At 45.8% G+C, this 21,744-nt stretch overlaps 1 protein-coding gene across 1 annotated transcript in view; it reads left to right on the top strand.

Annotated features, from left to right (window-relative positions):
- The window catches only part of LOC309552156 (chloride channel protein ClC-Kb-like), a 107,996-nt gene that overhangs the window by 6,476 nt on the left and 79,776 nt on the right, over positions 1-21,744 (top strand). The window contains exons 2-4 of the mRNA XM_082252969.1: positions 4,526-4,654; positions 19,341-19,469; positions 20,539-20,678. Of these exons, the coding sequence (XP_082109095.1) occupies positions 4,526-4,654; positions 19,341-19,469; positions 20,539-20,678 (398 nt within the window). The remainder of the gene's footprint in view (positions 1-4,525; positions 4,655-19,340; positions 19,470-20,538; positions 20,679-21,744) is intronic.

The following is a 21,744-nucleotide window of genomic DNA, read 5'->3' as shown; positions in this document are numbered from 1 at the left end:
GCCACTATCCAATCCGATCACTGCCCCAATGACTCAGGAAACCATAGAGGATCCATGTTCCTCCTGACTCCCTCTGCCGCTGCATTCGAGCGCCTCCTGCAAGTGGAGAAAACAGACCGCACCTACCTACTACATATGGCTGGCTTTAGTAAATGTAGCCTCATATGTTTTCCACTACTGTGGATAAAAGCAAACCATGAACTAAGGAGTGTGAAAGCTTGGCTGCCCGCCAGGGATCCACCAGGTTATCTAGAATGGGGGAGCAAAGCCTGGTGGTTAGAGATGCCTACAAAATATCCAGAATTTACAAATTGTACTGGAACAGTAGAGGGTAAATCTTCCAGTGGGCACACTCTAATCTAAGAAGGTATTTCCCGTTCTATTGAAAATATATATTCACTTCCCATTGTGTCCTGTGAAAAGAGGCTGTGCTGGTTTCTCAATAAATTGATTGTCCAGGCCCAAACTCATGCTCAGATTGGTAGATTTCATTACATTGGCAATCATTTATACGCCTACTGGATTTTGTCATCTCATGACTAGTAATAGAGCCCTTGACCACCATAGGCTAAGCTAAGATGACCAGAGTTTTCAAATTAAATCATATTGACATATAGACATATTGATTTATATTTGGCTAATGGTAAATTATTTTATAAGCATATTTTCCTCAAATGATGTATGCAGTGTATGTGGACATAGTTTATGGAATGATTGTATGTTATACAGTATACGTTATTTCTCACATCCATGAGATTAAAAAAAAGATACTTCTTAGAATTTTTTGAGATATGAGACTACCAAATGCTTTGAAGATAAGATAGAGAAAAGACAGAGTGCAGAGTTTAGGAGTGCGTTACATAAAGAATGCAGGACTAAGGAGCACGCTAATTAAAGAATGCAGGGCTAAGGAGCGCGCTACATAAAGAATGCAGGGCTAAGGAGCACGCTACATAAAGAAAGGAGTGCTAAGTAGCACTCAGGAGTGCGCTACTACATAAAGAATGCAGGGCTAAGGAGTGCATTACATAAAGAATGCAAGACTTAGCTGTGCCCATCTATGCAGCCTGACCAGTGCCCATCTATGCAGCCTGACCAGTGGCCAGCAATGCAGCCTGACCAGTGCCCATGCAATGCAGCCTGACCAGTGCCCATCTAATGCAGCCTGACCAGTGCCCATCCAATGCAGCCTGACCAGTGCCCATCTATGCAGCCTCACCAGTGCTCAGCAATGTAGCCTGACCAGTCCCCATCTATGCAGCGTGACCAGTGCCCATCTAATGCAGCCTGACCAGTGCCCATCCATGCAGCGTGACCAGTGCCCATCAATGCAGCCTGACCAGTGCCCATCCAATGCAGCCTGACCAGTGCCCATCTAATGCAGCCTGACCAGTGCCCATCCAATGCAGCCTGACCAGTGCCCATCTATGCAGCCTCACCAGTGCTCAGCAATGTAGCCTGACTAGTCCCCATCTATGCAGCCTGACCAGTGACCATCCATGCAGCGTGACCAGTGCCCATCCATGCAGCCTGACCAGTGCCTATCCAATGCAGCCTGACCAGTGCCCAGTAATGCAGCTTGACCAGTGCCCAGCAATGCAGCCTGACTAGTGCCCAACAATGCAGCCTGACCAGTGCCGATCCATGCAGCCTCCCCAGTGCAGAGGATCAGAGAGAAGAGGAGAGCCGGCCGGATCATAACACAGGTCGGCGCCGCCCGCTGAGTCAGCTTTAATTTGAATCACTGGGCACCCGCCATCACACAAGTCCTGCCTCCTGGATTGGCGTCTACCTATGATAGAGAGCACATATCCCGGCTTTGGACAAATGTGCTGTCTATCAAAGGATGTAAACCAGGAGGCAAGACTTTGGGTGACGACAGGCGCCCAGTGATTCAAATTAAAGTTGACATAGCGGGCGGCACCGGCGTGACACCCCCCCCCCCATGTGTGACATCTGGGGCCCTGCACCTAGCGCTGTTCCCTGCAATCTGGGGACAGACTGCCTCTGGGGACAGTGTCCTCAGTCTGGGGACTGTCCCCAGAAACCCGGGACATCTGGTCACCTTTCCATAGACTCATTGTATAATATGACCAACAGAAGTGGTTATCTCACTGTCTTAAAGATCTTTATGAACATATCTAGAACAATTGGTTTATGAGGTCACCTTTCCTAGCCCTGACCTACTGAGGTTGTCTATTTCCTTTAGAACATCAAAAAGACACCAAGGAATGAGGAACTAACAAGGAGCCTACACCACTATTGTTCCAGTGACCATTCATAATGTTGGGTTTTCCCTCACTGTCTTTCTGGCCATCAGGACAAATAAGGAGGGCAAATTTTCCCAATGAAAACATAGACAGCATTAAAGACCTGACAGGGGCTCTAACCCTTTTCTTGTGCCATGTCTGCAGTCTCTGACCTTCTCTTGTTTCATGCCTGCAGTCTCTGACCATCTCTTGTATCACATCTGCAGTCTCTGACCGTCTCTTGTATCATGTCTGCAGTCTCTGACCATCTCTTGTATCCCATCTGCAGTCTCTGACCATCTCCTGTATCATGTTTGCAGTTTCTGACCCTCTCCTGTATCATGTCTGCAGTCTCTGACCATCTCCTTTATCATGTCCACAGTCTTTGACCATCTCCTGTATCATGTCCACAGTCTTTGACCATCTCCTTTATCATGTCCACAGTCTTTGACTATATCCTGTTGTGTGTCTGTTGTCTCTCACACTGAATATTTTTGAATTTTATATGTAGCCATTTGGTGATGTTGGGGGACATACTTGAGCCCCCCCATATCAAGAAATGTGACCATCACTGGTATACTCAGTGTTATTATTTAGTGCAGTGGAATGGACTGAATCTAAAAATGTGTTTTTTCTTGAGCACTATGACAAATAATTACTATGTGTGAAGACTGCACTGTCGGTTATGGGTGAGTGAGGACTAGAAAGCCTTGGACTTCTGGGAGCACAGAAAAGTCTAACTTTTTCTTCAGTTTTGATAGGTAACACTTTGTAGGAAGGCTATAAATGTACAATATTATACTATCTTACCATTATTAGAATGTATTAATTGTGATTGTGTGTTCATATATTGGAATGTCTGCAGTCTCTGACCATCTCTTTTATCATCTTTGCAGTCTCTGACCAGCTCTTGTATCATATCTGCACTCTTTGACCTTCTCTTGTATCATGTCTACAGTCTTTGACCTTGTCTTATATCATGTCTGCACTCTTTGACCTTGTCTTGTATCATGTCTACAGTCTTTGACCTTCTCTTGTATCATGACTGCAGTCTCTCACTTTCTCTTGTATCATGACTGCAGTCTCTGACCATCTCTTTTATCATCTCTGCAGTCTCTGACCGTCTCTTGTATCATATCTGCAGTCTCTGACCATCACTTGTATCATGTCTGCAGTTTATGACCATCTCTTGTATCATGTCTGCAGTCTTTGACCTTCTCTTGTATCATGTCTGCAGTCTTTGACCTTCTCTTGTATCAGGTCTGCACTCTTTGACCTTCTCTTGTATCATGTCTGCAGTCTCTCACCTTCTCTTGTATCATGTCTGCAGTCTCTGACCATCTCTAGTATCATGTCTGCAGTCTCTGACCTTCTTTTTTATCATGACTGCAGTCTCTGTCCTTCTCTTGTATCATGACTGCAGTCTCTGACTTCTTGTATCATGTCCACGGTTTTTGACTATATCCCATTGTGTGTCTGTTATCCCTTGACATTGAATAATTATGAATTTTATGTGGGCCTTTTGGTAATGTTGGGGACCCGGGCCATACTTGAGCCCCCCCGCCATATATAGAAATGTTACCACTACTGGTATACTTAGTGTGTTAATATGTGGTGCAGTGGAATGGACTGGATCTAAAAATGTGGTTTTTATTGGACATTATGACCAATGATTACTATATGTGAAGACTGCACTGTCGGGTATGGGTGAGCGAGGACTAGGAGGCCCTGGACTTCTGGGAGCACAGAAAAGTCAAACATTTTCTTAAGATTTGAAGGGTAGGACTTTGTAGGAAGGCTATAAATTTACAATATAAGACCATCTTAACCATATTGGAATGTATTGATTGTGATTGTGTATTCATTTATTTGAATATATTGATTGTGTATTCATGTATTAGAATGTATTGGTTGTGATTGCGTATTCATGTATTAGAATGTATTGATTGTGTATTCATGTATTAGAATGTATTGGTTGTGATTGTGTATTCATGTATTAGAATGTATTGATTGTGATTGTGTATTCATGTATTAGAATGTATTGATTGTGATTGTGTATTCATGCATTAGAATGTATTGATTGTGATTGTGTATTCATGTATTAGAATGTATTGATTGTGATTGTGTATTCATGCATTAGAATGTATTGGTTGTGATTGCGTATTCATGTATTAGAATGTATTGATTGTGTATTCATGTACTAGAATGTATCAATTGTGATTGTGTATTTATTAGAACGTATTGATAGTGATTGTGTATTTGTCTATTATTCACAGCTGTAGGCCGGGCCATACGTTACGCTTTGAAACGATTCGGTGAGGACTGGATCTTCCTCCTCTTGTTGGGGGTTTCTATGGCTACAATCAGCTTTGGTCTGGATGTCACCATTGCCAAGCTACAACGACGTGAGTATCCGTGTAGAAGAGGTCACTGTCGCAAAATCACCCAGCCTCTGACCATTGTCATAGGAGCACTTTTTATACGCCATCATATGAATAAAATTACGACATTTTCAATGAGTAATCATTTTTAACCACTTGTCACACAGGCCAATTCTGATATTTCTCTCATACATGTAAAAAAAAAATTATTTTTTGATAGAAAGTTACATAGAACCCCCAATGTCACAGTCAGGGGTCTGGTTCAGAGACAAGTAGCTATAGCAGTAGAGGGACTTCCTCAGACCAGCAGGATAGGTATACAAGCAGGTCACCCTGGTAAATAACACAGGGTCACACAAGGTGCAGGGGTCTAAGTACTAACTGGTGTTAACCACAGCTCCTGATGGTGAAGATGGATTTACCTGCATGTTAAAATTAGGTTGCGGTCCTCAGGATCGCCCCACCAGGAGGTGAGCCAGCCGGGGTCCAATAGCAGATATAGTAGAAGCGTAGTCAGTAAACAAGCCGAAGGTCTGTAACAAATAGTAGCCAGTTGGGATCCAGCAGAAGCATATTCGAGGAGCAAGCCAAGGGTCAGTAATGGGTGATAGTAATAATACGAACGGCAGCAGGAAAGACAAAAGTGAGATACTGGCTGAAGAGAGCACGATAATCCGTCAAACAGGAGGTGCAGAAATATGGCTTAAATCATGAAGTTCATGGAAGGAGCAAAGCGTTCAAGGTTCAGCAGAAGTCAAGGTAGCGTTGTCTAATGTATCAGACAGAGTGCTGTCCAGCATCTCAGGTAGCTAAGCGAGAAGAGTCCTTGCCAGACACAACAAAAGCCCTAGGTTCAAGTCCAGGCCCTGACACCTAAGCATCATATATTTTTTTAAGCAGAGGCCCTAGAGAATAAAATGGTGGATGTTGCAATTTTTTTTTTTTTAATGTCACACAGTATTTGTACAGCCATGCTCTGACATTGCTGCAAAGGACCAATGAAGAGGCATGATTCTGATAGATGGCCCTGGACTTACCTGCTCACATTTCCAGCCCAAGTGGCAAAGTGAAATTTAACGGCTTGCAGACCCACGCACGGTAAATGTACTGCAAGTGGGCAGAAGCTGCAGGTACCGCGATGTACTGGTTTGTTCTGGGGAGCATGCGCACTGGCACGCCCCTTGGGGCACGCATCGGTGGGATTCCATGACTGCTGTGTCCGTTGGACGCAGCAGATCACGGTAATCGGTACCTGGCAAGGTATGACGTGATCGCTATGATTGGTTATAGCACAGCTCCCAACTGTCTCTGATTTTGAGGGACTGTCCCTTATTCGGAAACAAGGTCCCTCTGTCCCTCTTTCCTCCTCATTTTGGTCTGATCCATATAGTTGTATATAAAATGCACGATTTATCAAAAAGTGCTAAACCTTTCATCCAATTTCTGAATTGCTGCATTTGTAAATTCCAAAAGCCAGTATAATGGAATAGTAGTGGTAAAAAAAAAGAACTTGTGGGTTTAACTAATTATTTTACAATTCTCCTTTAAATGGGGGGGGGGGTGGCAGGGGGTGTGTCCTATACCTACATGCTTTTGCTAATAGGTGTCCCTGATTTCCATCTCAGAAACATGGGAGGTATGGGGTATAGCGATCACATGATTAGCATTAGTGATTGATCGATATCGTTTTTCATTGCCGATACCGATATTTTGATCATCGCATATCGGTATATGGGCCGATATATTCGTACATTTTTATTTTTTACTTATCAGGTACTCTTGTGGAGGGATCTGGAGGTCTAAAAGACCCCAAACCCCTCCTGTGCACTTAAAACCATTCAAAACGCCAAGTTTGGCTGTTTTGAATGTTGTCATTTTTTTTAATCTGGCGCAGAGTACCCGGAAGTGATGTCATGACCTCACTTCCGGGTTTTTGCATGGAGACCCGATCAGAGCCGAATGCGGCTTTGATCGGGTCTTCGGCGGCCGTGCAGGATGGTTGCCCGGGTCTCCCGGTGGGACGAGAGACCCGGGCGAGCCGCGGAAGGCGGCGGGAGGGGCGGACGTCCCCTCCCGCTCCTTGTAATGACAGCCGAGTGGCTTCTAAGCCACATCGGTTGTCATTACAAGACAGCCGACTGTCGGCTATGGACACCGGTACCAGGGAGATGCCTCTAGCTGCAGGCATCATTCGGGTACAAGCGCTTAATGAAATATCGGCAATATCGGTAACCTCCGGGGCCCGATTCCAATATATTGGGGAAAGTGCATATCGGCCCTCGATATATCGGCTTTGCCGATAATTGGTCGATCCCTAATTAGCATGTCAACAAAACAGTCATGAATGGCTTCCATTCATGACTGTTTTGCTTAGTATTGTGATGCTGTGATTGGCCAACAGCTATCGCCTGGTACCTCGGCCAATCACAGCACCCTGTACCCTGTGATTAGCTGTAGCCAATCACTAGATAGAGTAGCCAATCACAACAGTACTCAAGCTGTCATGAATGAAAGACATTCATGACTGCTAAACTTTGCTTATAACAATGATCATCACTGTTATAAGCAATAATAGTATAAAAAAAAAATGTCCCTGATCTCCCTCTCAGATTAGTACAATGTCACTATGGTGAAACTGAACTACTCTGATGGCAGGATGTAAAAAAACAAAAAAGGTAAAAAAATAGAATTTTTTGTTTTTTACATACTGTTACCAGTCAGTTTCCCTAAACCGCCACACTAGTCATATGATGACGTTGTACTGCACTAGTGACAGTATGTTCCAAAAAAAATGAGTGAAAGAAAATGTAAAAAAAAATTTTTATTCATTTTTCAAAAAAATGGCAACTTTAAAAAGACTTTCAATGTCTCTTACTAAACACCTTGGGCGGTGTACTTTCCAAAATAGGGGTCATTTCGGGGAATTTGTACTGTCCTGGCATTTTAGGGCCATCAGAAATGAGATAGCGATCGGTACATCAAAATTCAGCAATTTTCAGATATACTGTAAATTCTACAGTTTGTGGACTCTAAAACTCTCCTACAGACTAAATCATATACACTGATTTGGGTTATTTTCACCAAAGAAATGCAGAATATATTTTGGCCCAAATTTATGAAGAAAACGGAAAATTTATATCAATACTTACCGTAATTTTCCTTTCCTGATGGACTCCATGGCAGCACACGTATGGGTAGGCTCCGCCTCCTCTCCTACCCTATAGGACCCCACTCCCATAAATCTTTGCTCCATACCAGGAGCCGTGTTCCATAACTAGAACTACTCCAGCAGATGGGAGGGGACTCCTGCTGCCATGGAGTCCATCAGGAAAGGAAAATTACGGTAAGTATTGATATAAATTTTCCGTTTTCCTGACAGACTCCATGGCAGCACACGTATGGGAAATAACTAGCCATACACACCCGGGCGGGTAACTGCTGGTTTAACAGAAAAAGGTTTAATTTGCACCGTCAACAGACAAGACTTTTAAACCAAAGTTGACCGAAGATAAAGAAGCCGGTTCAACACAGTAATGCGACATAAAGGTATGAATTGATGACCAAGAAGCCGCTCTGCAAATCACGTCAGGAGCTACATGAAGAGAAGCTGCCCACGACGTAGAGATCCCTCTAGTGGAATGAGCTGTCACCACCTCTGGAGGAGCCAGTCCCTTGGCTTTATATGCCCACTGGATGGTCTGAACTATCCAACTTGCTATAGATCTTGAGGAAGCTTGTTTGCCCTTGTTTTTTCCACAGATGAGGACAAAAAGATGGTCTGACTGGCGGAAAGGAGCTGTAGTCTCCAGATATAGCCGAAGAGTTTCCCCCACGTCCAAAGGATGGACAGAATTTTCATCTTGAGATTTGAACGTGGGTAGGACAATTTCCTGGTTGACATGGAATACCGACATTACTTTCGGATTGGAGCCAAGCATCGGAACCAATACTACCCGATCAGGGAAAAACGTAAGGAATGGTTCCTTGTAACCCAAGGCACCGAGTTCAGAAACCCGTTTGGCCGAAGTAATAGCCACCAGAAAGGCTGTTTTCATGGAGATGTTTTTAAGGAAGAATGGATCCTTCTGATTCAAGGTGAGTGAGGAAAGAAACTCCAAGACCGTAGGAAGATCCCACTTAGGGAACCTGGGCTTTCTAGGAGGTCTTAACCTAGTAGCGCCTCTGAAGAACTGGCGAACCAGGGAGTGTTTCGCCCATGCAGTCCCAGTGAAGGCCGAAATGGCTGAAATTTGGACCCGAAGGGAGCTTACTGCCAATGACAGGTCCAGACCGGACTGGAGGAAGCCCAAAATATCCTGGATTCCTGGGTCAGAGACAGAGCTAGATCTGCTATCCACATAATCCTTAAACTTGGACCAGATTTTTTCATAGACCTTGTTCGTGCCGGGTCTTCTGGCACTCATCATTGTAGCGATTGCCTCGTTTGGACAACCGAGCGCTTTCAATCTTTCCCTCTCAACAGCCATGCCATGAGATGAAGCTGTGCTGGGCAGGGGTGAAGAATAGGCCCTTGGGACAGAAGGTCCGGCCTGACTGGCAGAGGTATCGGGTCCCGACAGCTCAGCTGGAGCAACAGAGGAAACCACGGTCTCTTTGGCCAGAAGGGAAGAATCGCTATGATCTGCACTCTCTCTGTCCTGAGTCTGTGAAGAAACTTGAAGATGACTGGCACTGGAGGAAACGCATAGGCCGTTTGAAAATTCCAATGATCCGTCAGGGCGTCTACCCCGTAGGCCTGGGGATAACGCCACCTCGTGTAGAATCTCTCCAGTTTGGCATTGCTTGGAGATGCGAACAGATCTACCTCTGGATGGTAACCTAGAGACATGACCCATATGAAGGTCTCTGGATGGAGTGACCACTCGTTGTTGTCCAGAGCAGACCTCGAGAGGAAGTCTGCCTGGACGTTCTGGGCACCCGGAAGATAGGCGGCTGACAAGTTGGACAGATGTCTTTGAGCCCAATCCATAATAGGTTTCACTTCTTTCAGAAGAGAAGGACTGCGGGTGCCCCCTTGTCTCTTGATGTAGGCGACGGCTGTCGTATTGTCCAGTCTTAGGAGGACCGAGGCATCGGTCGCCAGATGCTGAAAGGCCTGGAGAGCACAGAACGCTGCCCGAAGCTCCAGCACATTCGAGACCACCCCGTATGTAGGGAAGTCCCATCTGCCCTGGGCCACCTCCGACAGGCAATGCGCTCCCCATCCCGTCCTGCTGGCGTCCGAGGTCATGACCAACCAGGACGCTGGAACGATTGAATGGCAGTTTAAAAGATTCTTTCGCTGAAGCCACCAGGTTAGGCTGTCCTTCATGGACGTAGTTATCCGAATGAGGACTTCTGGATTCTCGAAATTCCATTGTTGGAGGAATCCCATCTGAAAGGGCCTCATCTTCCACTGTGCCCACTTCACCATGGGAGCCGTGGAAACCATGGTCCCAATTATCTTCATGCACTGGGATGCCCGGAGATGAGAGGCTGATAATGCCGGACGAATCCTGTTGCGAATTGTCGGAATCTTCTCTAATGGAAGGGAGATAGTGCCTCTGGAAGTGTTGAAGAGGGCCCCTAGGAAGACCAACGACTTCGTGGGTTCCAGATGACTTTTTTCCAAATTCAGGAGCCACCCGAACTCTTGAAGGGTGGAAATTACTTGAGATCTGTGAAGCAGAATTTGATCCTGATGTTCTGACAGAAGGAGCAAGTCGTCCAAGTAATGGTAAAGACGAATCCCTTTTGCTCTGATCAGGGCTACTACAGCCAGTAAGATTTTGGAAAAGATTCGAGGTGATGTGGTAAGCCCGAAAGGGAGACAGGTAAATTGAAGATGCACCTGACCCACTGCGAATCGGAGAAATTTTTGCATTTCTGCTGCGACTGGGACGTGAAAGTAGGCATCTTTCAAGTCTATGGATATCATCCAATCCTCTGGCTGTACCACTTGCCGAATTGTAAAAAGTGTTTCCATCCTGAACCTCTCTTTCTTGATGAAGGTGTTTAGGTGTGTTAGGTCTATAACCGGCCTCCAAGAGCCGCTTTTCTTCAAGACCATGAAGAGCGGAGAGTAGATGCCTTGGAACCGTTCCTCGGTTGGGACAGGCACTGCTGCACCCTGGGCAACCAGGGATTCTACATATGTAAGAAGAGTTGACTTCTTCTCTTCTGAACGGGGTAAGGCCGTAGGAATGAAGCGAAGAATGGGGCTTCTGTCGAAAATCCACACATGTCCGTGTGATACGGTTCTGACGGCCCATTGATCTTCGATCGAGGCTGCCCAGACGTGCGCAAACTGAAGCAAGCGTGCGCCTACCCGCACCGTCTGGACAGGTTCGATGTCAAAAAGACTTCGTCGCCTCTCGGCTTGCTGAAGATTTTCCTTTGGAGAACTTCTGCCCTGTAGACTGAGGGCGCTTCCAGTTCTTCCTGAACTCACGACCGGGCCTGTAAAAACGGGCCTCTCTGGCACGATCAGGATTTTGTCTGCTTTGAGGTCTTCTCTGATCTATCAACCGGCGATCCTGGGGAAGGAAACCAGATTTACCACCAGTGGCACGGGTAATAGCACTGTCCAGTTTATTACCAAAGAGGGAGGAACCCTCAAAGGGAATTTTGCACCAGGCCTGCTTAGAGGCAGGGTCGGCCAACCAGGGGCGCAACCACAAGGCGCGTTTGGCCGTGACAGAGGACAGCATGACCCGCGCCGCCAAGCGGATTATATCAATGGATGCCTCACCCAAGAAAGCCGTTGCCAGTCTCAACTCCTGAATGGCTGAACTCCTGGCCACCTCTTCGGAGACAGTCTGAAGAGTAGCCTCCACGCTGTCTACCCAGACTTCCATTGCCTTGGATGTGGCTGCCAAAGCCAGAGCCGGCTTACACGCCATACCTGCGGAGAGATAAATCTTCTTAAGATCTGTGTCAATCCGCCTGTCAAGAGCGTCTTTGAATGAGACTGAGTCTTCCAATGGTAAGGTTACGTGTTTCACCAACCTCATCAAGGCCGCATCCACCGTGGGAGCGGAGTCTAGATGTTTCACCTTATCATCCTTAAAGGGATACATTCTGGAGACCTTAGATGACAAAGAGTTTCTCTTTTCAACTCCCTGCCACTCGTCTGTAATAATTTCTCCCAATTCCCCTAGGAGGGGAAAATGGGAACGCTCTTTTTTGAGGTGTTTGAAGTATTTCTTCTGTTTAGCTGGGGACTCAGCTGGATCTTCCCATTTTAATGCCTCCTTAACCGCCTTAACTAGCGGTGGGACCATAGCAAGTTCAAAACCTACATTCTGGTCTGCCAAATCATCTTCACTGTCTGTAGAATCTTCTGACAGACGACTTGGTTGTGAGGTACCTGGCTCCACTTCATCCCTTAGGAGGAAACCAGGAGCCTCTGAAGAGTGACCCGAAAGCCTGCTCGAATCCCAATCTCTAAGGGATTCTTTTACAATCCGCCTGACCATAGCCTCCACTGGTTGTGCAGTGTCTTGCTTTTCCCTCAAAACCCTGGAATAACAGGTATCACATAGGGATCTATCCTCAGGGATATGGGCTCGACAGCCCCAGCATGATTTCCCTGAACTTCGGTCAGAATGGCGGGATTGCCGCGGAGCGACTGAACTGGAAGTGTGCTCATGTCGTTTAGACCTGGAGCTAGACCTATGACCAGACTTTGATGAAGAATGCCGATGGGCTGAAGGAGAACGATCCTTTGATCCAGAAATAGGGCGTTGGTCAGACCTAAAAGGGCTAAATAGGGAAAGAAAAACACACTTAGGCTCCATTCCACCAGCCAACGCAAGCAGGTAAGGGTTAAGAAAAACTAGCTCACCTGTTGCGCAGGGACTGGCCACCGGGGGGTGGTGAAGCATCCATTTGCAGATAGAAGCAAAAGCCTGCACAGGAAGAAAGTAAGCATACATGTACTGACTTTCGTCTCCACACCAACCCTTTTACCCCAAATGGCACCTGGATCAAAGCATGACTCACCGCTGAAGAGCAGAGAAACAGCACGGGGAAGCCACCGCAACGCCCGCAGACATCCCATTGTAAACAGGAATGACAGCTGCTTAAATCTCCCGGGCGCCGCAAAGCCACGCCCCAAACGACGCAATATCGTCATAGGAGATCGGGAGCGATGCGCGCGCATGCGCAGACGATACCAGGGCCAAGCCTCATCCTGGACAACCAATTGAAGGTCCAGCGAGGCAGGGGGAGGAGCCTAAGCGACGATCTGGAACGCAGGAGCGCTCCACCGCACAAACAGGAAATACAATGAAACCAAAAGAAAGTTTTATACTTTACCACCATGACGATAAACGAACAGTCTCAGGCCTGGATGAATTCATGCGTGTGTGACAGGGCACCAGGGCCTATCCGCTCAATAGCAAGGACGTATTGGCCATCAATGCAGCCCACCTCTCATTCAGGATTTACGGCCTCTTCAGCATTTTAAAATAATATTGCCCGGGTCCACCCGATAAATATCGAGATTGCTGGACATAAAACAGGAGGCATCTGACATCAACAATGTCCACACGCCACCAGCTCGCCTGAAACCGATAGACGTCCTATAAGGTAAGACTTCCTTCTCGCAGGAGGAGGACGAAAAAGGAACACGGCTCCTGGTATGGAGCAAAGATTTATGGGAGTGGGGTCCTATAGGGTAGGAGAGGAGGCGGAGCCTACCCATACGTGTGCTGCCATGGAGTCTGTCAGGAAACATTATTTGTTTTCAAAATTTTTATAAGAAACTAAGAAAAACTTTGTTTTTTTTCAAAATTTTCAGTATTTTTTTTTTTTCTTTCTTTTTATGCATCCAGAAAGTTTTCACATCGCTGTACTTTTTCCAAAATTTGTTATGTTACAGCTTTATTTTAAAATGTATTCAATTAATTATTTTCCTCAAAATTCTACAAACAATACCCCATTATGACAACAAGAAAGAAGTTTGTTTGAAATATTTTCATATTTATAAAAGATAAAAACGGGAAAAAATCCCATGTACATATTCACAGCCTTTGTTCAATACTTTGGTGAAGCTCCTTTGGCACCAATTACAGCCTCCAGTCTTTTTGAGTATGATGCTACAAGCTCGGCACACCTATTTTTGGGCAGTTTCTCCCATTCTTCCTTGCAGGACCTCTCCAGCTCCATCAGGTTGGATGGGGAGGGTCGGTGCACAGCCATTTTCAGATCTCTCCAGAGATATTCATTGGGTTCAAGTCTGGGCTCTGGCTGGGACACTCAAGGACATTCACAGAGTTGTCCTATAGCCACTCCTTTGTTATCTTGGTTGTGTGCTTAGGGTTGTTGCCCTGTTGGAAGATGAACCAGGTCCAGAGCGTTCTGGAGTAGGTATTCATCAAGGATGTCTCTGTACATTGCTGCATTCATCTTTCCCTTAATCCTGACTAGGTCTCCCAGTTCCTGCCACTGAAAAACATCCCCACAGCAAGATGCTGCCATCACCATGCTTCACTGTAGGGATGGTATTGGCCAGGTGATAAGCAATGCCTGGTTTCATCCAGACATGATGCTTGCCATTTAGCCCAAAGAGTTCAATCTTTATTTCATCAGAATAGAGAATTTTGTTTCTCATGGTCTGAGAGTCCTTCAGGTGCCTTTTGGCAAACTCCAGGCAGGCTGTCATGTGCCTTTTACTGAGGAGTGGCTTCCGTCTGGCCACTCTACCATATAGCCCTGATTGGTGGAGTGCTGCAGAGATGGTTGTTTTTCTATAAGGTTCTCCTCTCTCCACAGAGAAACGCTGGAGCTCTGTCACCATTGGGTTCTTATTCACCTCCCTGACTAAGACCCTTCTCCCTCGATCGCTCAGATTGGCCGGGTGGCCCCGCTTTAGGAAGAGTCCTGGTGGATCCAAACATTTCCCATTCATAGATGATGGAGGCTTCTGTGCTCATTGGAACCTTCAACGCTGCAGACATTTTTCTGCACCCTTCCCCATATCTGTTCCTTGATAAAATCCCTTCTCTGAGGTCTACAGACAATTCCGTGGACTTCATGGCTTGGTTTGTGCTCTGACATGCACTGCTAACTGTGGGACCATCTATAGACAGGTGTGTGCCTTTCCAAATCACGTCCAATCAACTGAATTTACCACAGATGGACTCCAATCAAGTAGTAGAAACATCTCAAGGACGATCAATGGAAACAGGACATTTCTGAGCTCAATTATGAGCATCACGGCAAAAGCTGTGATACTTACGTACAAATGTTTTTTGTTTTTTTTTTTTATAAATTTGCTTTGCAAAGATTTCAAACAAACTTCTTTCACATTGTCGTTATGGACTATTCTTTGTAGAATTTTGAGGAAAATAATGAATTTAATCCATTTTGAAATAAGGCTGTAACGTAACAAAGAAAGATGTTGGATGATGCTGGTCATCATCCAACCAGGAAATAGGGCAACAAGAGCAGAGGGAATGGGCAAGTGTACACCAGTGCAGTGGGGTGTACTAAGTAAGTACTCCACATGGGCACAAACTTCACCTATAAAAAAAAAAAATCAAAACCTGGAGGCTGGGGTTATGCCCTCAGCCCTCCTGGTTGGAGGAGCTGTGGGTCTTGTAGCCCCTCCAACCCTAAACATCATTTGAAACAAGCCTTTACAGTGCAAAAAACATCTGTTAGCACACAATAACCTTACCCAGTGGGAGGCTCTCAGATCAGGACTGTGCAAAATATCATTCCTTGTAGAGAGGGGCTAGCCGTTGAGCACCCCACAATACACTGCGCCCTGGACAGTGCATTCTAGGGCCCTGAATGGCTGAAGCAATGCATCTGACCACTGGTCAGATGCACGGCTTTGCCCAATCAGAGCACAGAGCACTGTCAGAGCCCTGATTGGACAAAGGCATGATGAATTTGCCCAATTATGTCTCAGTGCTCATAGTCCCACCTCACACTATTAACGGCTTCTTCCCATTGGAACATTTTGCAGAGTGTTGTTGAAGATAGATAAACCAGGGCTCAGTGATAGCTAGTTAGTGTTATTGTGACTGAGTGTAGAGTGGCAGTGTAGTGTCAGTATAGTGTTAGTGTAGTGTGAGTATAGTGCAGCGTTAGTGTAATGTAAGTGTAGTGTGAGTGTAGAGTGTCAGTATAGTGTGAGTATAGTGTAGTGTCAGTGTAGTGTGGGTGTAGAGTGTCAGAGTAGTTTTAGTGTAGTGTTAGTGTAGTGTGTCAGTTTAGTGTTAGTGTAGTGTCAGGGTAGTGTGAGTATAGTGTAGTGTATATGTAGTGTCAGTGTAGTGTAGTGTAGTGTGAGTGTAGTGTGTCAGTGTAGTGTTAGTGTAGTGTCAGGGTAGTGTGAGTATAGTGTAGTGTGAGTGTAGAGTGTCAGAGTAGTTTTATTGTAGTGGTAGTGTTAGTGTAGTGTCAGTGTATTGAGAGTGTAGTGTGAGTATAGTGTAGTGTGGGTGTAGAGTGTGAGTGTAGTGTGTCAGAGTAGTGTGAGTATAGGGACGTGTTAGTGTAGTGTGGGTGTACAGTGTCAGAGTAGTTTTAGTGTAGTGTCAGAGTAGTGTGGGTGTAGAGTGTCAGAGTAGATTTAGTGTTGTGTGAGTATAGTGTAGTGTCAGAGTAGTGAGTGTGAGTGTAGTGTAGGTGTAGTGTGTCAGCGTAGTGTTAGTGTAGTGTGAGTATAGTGTAGTGTTAGTGTAGTGTGGGTGCAGAGTGTCAGAGTAGTAGTTTTGTGGTAGTGGTAGTGTAGAGTAGTGTTAGTGTAGTGTCAGTGTAGTGTGTCATTGTGTCAATGTAGTGTTAGTGTAGTGTCAGGGTAGTGTGTCATTGTGTCAATGTAGTGTTAGTGTAGTGTCAGGGTAGTGTGTCATTGTGTCAATGTAGTGTTAGTGTAGTGTCAGGGTAGTGTGAGTATAGTGTAGTGTGCGTGTAGAGTGTCAGAGTAGTAGTTTTGTGGTAGTGGTAGTGTTAGTGTAGTGAGTGTAGTGTAGGTGTAGAGTAGTGTTAGTGTAGTGTCAATGTAGTGTATCAGTGTGTCAATGTAGTGTTAGTGTAGTGTGGGTGTAGAGTGTCAGAGTAGTTTTAGTGTAGTGCGTCAGTGTAGTGTCAGGGTAGTGAAGTGTTAGTGTAGTGTCAGTGTAGCGTGGGTGTAGAATGTCAGAGTAGTTGTATTGTAGTGAGTATAGTGTGTTAGTGTAGTTTCAGTGTAGTGTGAGTATAGTGTAGTGTCAGTGTAGAGTTTCAGAGTCGTTTTATTGTAGTGCAGTGTTTAACAACATTACAATTAGTGCTGTTTACAGTGCTATACACACACTTTTTTTCCCTGCCTTCTGACTAATTGTCAGCCACAGTTTGTCTTGCTGCGATGCTGGTGTTCCATTTTTTTTATGATTTATTTATTTAATTTTTGTTTCTCAATTTATGTTAGTGCTCAGTCCTCGATTTATAGTGCACCAAACACCAATTTACATTCAATAAAGTGCATCCAATCACCTACTTCCTATTATCTAATAAATGTATGCAATAAGCCCCCCCCCCCCCCCATCATGTCTGAGAGGCCAACAAGGAGAGGCAGACATTGCCATGGCACTGTGAAGGGCCAGCAGTGTCTGTGTCCACAGGCAAAGGTGGACCTGCTCAGTCCTCGGGCAGGGCACATTTGTCTCTTTTTAGTGATGTTGCCCATGCTATCCAGCATGCAGAGGAGGTGGTAGATTGCTTACTAAACCATCCTCCTCCTCCTCATCCTCTCAAACCCAAGCTGACACTAGTTTGCAGTCCACCACAGCTGCCAGAGCGGCTTATTCTGCCTCCTTGTCCACAGCTACCCCTGCCATAGCCCCAGCATTAGGCATGGAGGAGTCAGCTGAATTATTTGAACACAGCGTCAGCCACTTGCTCCTTGATGATTCACAGCCATTACTTGATTCTGATGTTGGCTCTGAGGTAGAGGAAGGTAGGAACATATGCCTAGAGAGAGGGGAGAACACCGATAAACAACAAATTGGCAGTCATGTTTCCCCATGAACTTTGGCCTGAGTGTACTATAATTTGGCATTTTCACATTAAGCGTGCTCACTGTGGTGCAAAACTTCATTATTAACCACTTCCCGACTGCGGCAGACAACCCCTCCTGAGCGAACCAACGTAGCGCCTGCTGCTCGTGGGCGAGCGTGCGCCGCCAGCAGCGTGCTCCCACCACCGCTCCGCAGGGGGGACTCTGATACATGGGGCCAACGGCTCCGATTGCTACCTGACACCCGCGATCGCTCCCCGCTGAGAGAGAAGGACGGTCAGCTATTGTGAACACAGCTGACCGTTCTCTCTGGAATGATCACAGAGCACCTGTGATCCTTCTATATAGGATCACAGATCTCTATGATCATTTCAAAAGCCCCTCTTCCATACAGTTAGAATCACTCCCCTAGGCTCACATTTAACCCTTTGATCACCCACAGTGTTAACCCCTTCCCTGCCAGTGTCATTATTACAGTGACAATGCATATTTTTAGCACTGATTACTATAGAAATGTCACTGGTCCCCCCAAAAGTGTCACAAATGTCAGTCAGGGGACCGATCTGTCCGCCGCAATGTCGCAGTCCCACTAAAAATCGCAGATTGCCGACATTACTAGTAAAAAAATCTAATAGATAAAAAACAATTACATAAAAATGACATAAATCTTTCCCGTAGTTAGTAGACGCGATAATTTTTGCGCAAACCAATCAGAATACACTTATTGAGATTTTTTTTACCAAAAATATGTAGCAGAAAACAAATTGGCCTAAAATGATGAAAAAAATAGATGTTTACATTCTTTTTTTTTTTGGGAATGTTATGTAGCAGAAAGTGAAAAATATATATATTTTTTTTTCCAGAGATGTTGCTCTTTTTTTTGTCTATAGCGCAAAAAAATAAAAATTGCACAGGTGATCAAACACCACCAAAGGAAAGCTCTATTTGTGGGGGGAAAAAAGGACATCAATTTTATTTGGGTAAAGCGTCGCACGACCGCGCAATTGTCCGTTAAAGTAACGCAGTGCCGAATCGCAAAAAAAATGGCCTGGTCATTGCGGCAAATCCTTCCGGTCCAGAACTGGTTGAATAGTTGTCAGGTGGTTGACAGGTTGCTTTAAACTGACTTTATCTGTAGAACGAAGCTCATCCCTTTGATCTGTAGATGAATAAACAGAAAGATACAAAAATAAACCATGTTTCTTTTTATCTTTATGTTTCACGACTGAGCGATGTTGTTGGTAAACATTGCCCAGCTGCTTTTTTTTTTCAAAGCTCCAATTACCGAGACTTCTTTTACACTTCAGCTGTTAACAGAGGAACCCCAGTGACCACAGAATGAGTCATTAGTTGTTAAGGATGCGGCGGCCCCGCTCCTTGACAACTGCTGATTGCCGGCTTTTTTTTTTTTTACATTTCAGCTGTCAGTGGGGGGAATCCCGCTGTCAGCTGAAAGAACCGAGCCTGAAAGTATCAGTTTCAGGTATCGGACCATTTGCACGGAGGAAATGCTTAGTATCGGCACCGACACCGGTATTGGGATTGGTGCAATCCTAATTCAGACCTTCATTAATTTAAGTATTTGCATTCTTATTGTGGATTATAACATCCACACTGATATCTACAAATTAAAAATCAAGATATAGATTAAATTAAATACATTTAAATGTCTTATTCTACCTTTTTCCTGCACAGTCAACCTGTGGGTGTACGATGCCCTCGACCAATACCGATATCTGCAGTACTTCTCCTGGATCCTTTATCATGTTGTACTCATGAGTATATCGGCTGGAGTGGCCAAATATATCTCTCCTCAAGCTGCAGGTAAGGTGTCCAGTCTGTAGAAATTCTCCTCCTGCAGGGTGACACATATAGAAGGGGATAGGAGTCTGTATTCCTCCTGCAGGGTGACACATATAGAAGAGGATAGGAGTCTGTACTCCTCCTGCAGGGTGACACATATAGAAGAGGATAGGAGTCTGTACTCCTCCTGCAGGGTGACACATATAGAAGAGGATAGGAGTCTGTCCTCCTCCTGCATGGTGACACATATAGAAGAGGATAGGAGTCTGTACTCCTCCTGCAGGGTGACACATATAGAAGGGGATAGGAGTCTGTACTCCTCCTGCAGGGTGACACATATAGAAGGGGATAGGAGTCTGTTCTCCTCCTGCAGGGTGACATATATAGAAGAGGATAGGAGTCTGTACTCCTCCTGCAGGGTGACACATATAGAAGGGGATAGGAGTCTGTATTCCTCCTGCAGGGTGACACATATAGAAGGAGATAGGAGTCTGTATTCCTCCTGCAGGGTGACACATATAGAAGAGGATAGGAGTCTGTACTCCTCCTGCAGGGTGACACATATAGAAGAGGATAGGAGTCTGTTCTCCTCCTGCAGGGTGACACATATAGAAGAGGATAGGAGTCTGTCCTCCTCCTGCAGGGTGACACATATAGAAGAGGATAGGAGTCTGTCCTCCTCCTGCAGGGTGACACATATAGAAGAGGATAGGAGTCTGTTCTCCTCCTGCAGGGTGACACATATAGAAGAGGATAGGAGTCTGTCCTCCTCCTGCATGGTGACACATATAGAAGAGGATAGGAGTCTGTCCTCCTCCTGCAGGGTGACACATATAGAAGGGGATAGGAGTCTGTACTCCTCCTGCAGGGTGACACATATAGAAGGGGATAGGAGTCTGTACTCCTTCTGCAGGGTGACACATATAGAAGGGGATAGGAGTCTGTCCTCCTCCCTCAGGGTGACACATATAGAAGGGGATAGGAGTCTGTTCTCCTCCTGCGGGGTTTTTCAAACAAAAGGGATTTATTTTTCTCTCCTTTTCCAGAGGTTTTATTAAAAAAGCTAATAGTCTATATTTAACTTTTGCAGGTTCTGGTATTCCAGAGATCAAGGTTACGTTGAGAGGGGTAGTCCTTGCTGAATTTTTCACTTTCCGCACATTTATTGCCAAATTAATCGGTGTCACCTGCACCCTTGCTGCTGGAAGTACGATATTCCTTGGGAAAGTGGTGAGTATCACTGCATATGTCATTACAGAAGAAACAGGACAGGGTGGAGGTATAGTGACAGAGATGGATGAAGTGTCAGTTGTTGCAGAACCAGTAGGATCCCTGCCAAGTTTTTCAGGATTCCTTGCAGGATCCCAGCTCTAATTTCCAGGATTCCTCACAGGATCCCTGCCAGAATTTCCTGGATTAGTAGGGTCACCACTACTTCCATATATTCTTTAGTTATTGGGCATGTCCTCTGACCAGAAGGGTATTTAAGCTTCAGCCTTGAAGTGGCTAGTGCTGTTTTTTGTTGCCATCTATCGGAGAGCCAAGGAGCTATAATACTTACTGGCCAGTTGTCAACCCATATTGACCTGACTACACTGTTTTTATGCTGCCTACCACAACCCCTGCCTGGACCTGAATCTTTTCTTGCCGGTTGCCTGCTAAGACCTTTAACTGGACCAGACTACTCTCTTGTGTGCCGCCTGCCATGACCCCTACCTGGACCAGACTACTCTCTTGTATGCTGCCTGCTATGGCCCCTACCTGGACCAAACTACTCTCTTGTGTGCTACCTGCCATGACCCCTACCTGTACCAGACTACTCTCTTGTGTGCCGCCTGCCATGACCCCTACCTGGACCAGACTACTCTCTTGTGTGCTACCTGCCATGACCCCTACCTGGACCAGACTACTCTCTTGTGTGCCGCCTGCCATTACCCCTACCTGGACCAGACTACTCTCTTATGTGCCGCCTGCCAAGACCCCAACCTGGACCAGACTACTCTCTTGTGTGCCGCCTGCCAAGACCCCAACCTGCACCAAGCTACTCTCTTGTGTGCCACCTGCCATGACCCCTACCTGGACCAAACTACTCTCGTGTGCTACCTGCCATGACCCCTACCTGGACCAGACTACTTTCTTGTGTGCCGCCTGCCATGACCCCTACCTGGACCAGGCTACTCTCTTGTGTGCCGCCTGCCATGACCCCTACCTGGACCAGACTACTCTCTTTTGTGCTACCTGCCATGACCCCTACCTGGACCAGACTACTCTCTTTTGTGCTACCTGCCATGACCCC

This window comes from Pelophylax lessonae, assembly GCF_965119305.1.
Source record: "Pelophylax lessonae genome assembly, chromosome: 4".
NCBI classification, from domain to species: domain Eukaryota; kingdom Metazoa; phylum Chordata; class Amphibia; order Anura; family Ranidae; genus Pelophylax; species Pelophylax lessonae.
The sequence above is the reverse complement of the archived record's forward strand: the minus strand, read 5'-3'. Positions and strand labels throughout refer to the sequence as shown.